Source organism: Xyrauchen texanus, chromosome 7 (genome assembly GCF_025860055.1).
Source record: "Xyrauchen texanus isolate HMW12.3.18 chromosome 7, RBS_HiC_50CHRs, whole genome shotgun sequence".
NCBI lineage: Eukaryota > Metazoa > Chordata > Actinopteri > Cypriniformes > Catostomidae > Xyrauchen > Xyrauchen texanus.
The window spans coordinates 626,627-629,126 of record NC_068282.1 but is presented as its reverse complement, the minus strand read 5'-3'; the positions used below and the strand labels follow the sequence as shown (position 1 = coordinate 629,126).

At 45.8% G+C, this 2,500-nt stretch overlaps 1 protein-coding gene across 1 annotated transcript in view; it reads right to left on the bottom strand.

Annotated features, from left to right (window-relative positions):
* LOC127646808 (PRELI domain containing protein 3B-like) overlaps positions 1-2,500 on the bottom strand; it is a 10,004-nt gene that overhangs the window by 240 nt on the left and 7,264 nt on the right. Inside the window, exon 6 of the mRNA XM_052130712.1 lies at positions 1-2,500. This exon is cut by the window's left edge and continues 240 nt beyond it; it is cut by the window's right edge and continues 56 nt beyond it. Coding sequence (XP_051986672.1) covers positions 2,476-2,500 — 25 coding nt within the window. The 3' untranslated portion in view covers positions 1-2,475.

Below are 2,500 nucleotides of genomic sequence, written 5' to 3'. Positions count from 1 at the left end.
GTTTTATTTTAGTTAGTCACAATGTTTCAGAGACGTAAACTTCACCAATAGTGGCTCTTCAATGCAAATTCAGTTCAAAAGGGATAAAGTGGAAGTAATAAACCACAAACAGAACTTTACATCAAAGACATTCACTGTTACATTCAGTTAATAATCCCGTCCAACAGCAGATCCTCAGTTGAGGTTTTTATCATCACTGACAATGAAGACAGGGACGGATTATAACTTGCAAAGGCTCTGGGGCTAATTATCTCCAAGGGCCCCCCTCCACCCAAAAGTTGAGCGAGGGGGTGGGGGTTGGGGGGCAGTCAAGGGCCCCTGGGCACTGGCCCCATTGGCCCGGTCGGTCATCCATCCCTTGTGATTTGTGGATGCACGTCACCAAGGCATTAAACAACATAAACCTTCAAAATATAAATTAAATAAATTAAATGTTTTTCATCCTCTTATATCAGATAGTTGCACCAGCGCATTTTGGCCTTGGGTTTGGATTCAACATCACGACTGGCCCATCTTTAGTTCAAATGAAGCCAAATAATTTGCAGGATGTGGAAGATTGTTGCATTAGTCAGTAACACCTGCTCAATGTGCAACACACCCTGGAGAAAACGGCTGGTGCAACAAGAGCATGCTGTAGTTTAGTATATAGTGCTCTGACGGAGGCACCGTTTTATCACGTGACATGTTTCTGAAGTAGTGTTGTCTAAAGTACCGACTTCGGTACCAAGCTTTGAGCGCTGTTGAGCAGAATCGTAAACGCCTCTGATTGGCCATTGTGTTCACGCACTCATCAGATATGTCTGTGATTGGCTACAATGATCAACACACGGGAGGGGACCGGTCCTGCTTTCAAAACGCTCCCGTGTGTAAAGCTGCGCACACACTGCCGGTGACTGTGTCTCTGCAGGTCGCCAGTGGCTGGCGGTGAAGTCGCTAGTGGGCGTTCCCACTACTGGTTGCCTAGTAACGTTTATAAATGACATTCACGGATGTTATTACATTGCTGTTGACAGCGAATCTCTTTTCTTGCCACTAAAAACAAACATTTTGGAGAGAAAAGACTAAATGTAAATGGAATCGGTACATAAAATGCTTTATATCAAAGATGAATGAGAAACAAGGCGTGCTGTTTGCCATAGCGGCGGTTTATCTGCGGCGAAAACGCAAACGCCGGTCTGTCTGGGTCCATAAAATCCCAGTGATCTCAGATACACCTTTCCACGCAGTATTTTTCTTAAAAATGTCCTTGTACATGGGAAGAGACATATCATAGAGCACTGGAACATTGCTAACAGCAAGAATTAGCCTTTCATCCATCTTTCCCCCGTTACTGCAGGAGCTGAGAGAGAGAGAGAGAGAGAGAGAGAGAGAGAGAGAGAGAGAGAGAGAGAGAGAGAGAGAGAGAGAGAGAGAAGGATCACGTGAGCTCTCCCGTCTTCTCTCCTATTGGCTGTCGCTTCCGTTAGTCGCTCTTCATTTGAATAAAGTTGAACTGGTCTCAACTTTGTCGTGTCGCTGGACACGCCCACATCTAGTTGCCAGAAGTCGCTGTGCTCTCATTGAAAATGAATGGGATGGAGTCGCTGTCGCGCGCGATGTCGCTGGCAGTGTGTACGCACCTTATCTGTGCAAGCGCTCGGTGAAGAGCGGCATTGATGTATATTTACAACATGTTTTTGAAGCGCTGATCATTGTAGCCAATCACAGACATATCCGATGAGCACGTGAACACAATGGCCAATCAGAGGCGCTTACGATTCCGCTCAACAGCACTCAAAGCGCCACATTTTTACAATTTCAGTACCGACTTCGTACCTTAGACAACACTATTCTGAAGCATCCGATGATCTTCTGAGCAGCTCCAGTATCAGCCCAACACAACAAACACACACAGACACACACACGTTATAAAGAACGGAGATACTTCTGAGATGGTCCTCCGCAATTATTCAGATTAAAACGACTTGTCTGGATTAGTTTGTTCCCTTCCTTGATGCGCAAGTATTATGAATATAATGATACTAAAAATAAATATTTTAACAATGTTAATAACTTTCAAGTGCATAAGTGCTGGTGAAGAAACTGCCCAGCGTATCCTGGCAAGCGCACTCTTTGCCCTCCGACGGGTAGAGTGGCATGTAACAGAGTTTAAGTTGGCGTGTTTGGCTAACAGACACAACCAGTCGTGCCGCATTGTATTCGCCTGTGCGTGTCCAGTTATACGATACATTAAAATTGCAAATAGTTTGAGAGTTTGTTATATTTGTGTCCCCTTCAGGTTCTTGTTTTGCGTCGACAGCACCGTTAGTCCCACAGTTCTCTTGCCTCTCTCTGTCGCGAACGCACCTCGACGCTTGAATGTGAGGGGACGCTGAGGATAAACTTCCAAGACACAGTGAAGTGCAGCGAAAGAGAGGACGGCTGATTGCACAGGAGCTGCTCATTTTTCCATGACCGCAGCAGCCATGGGCGTTCTCATGGTTCCCTCGCTGTGATGGCC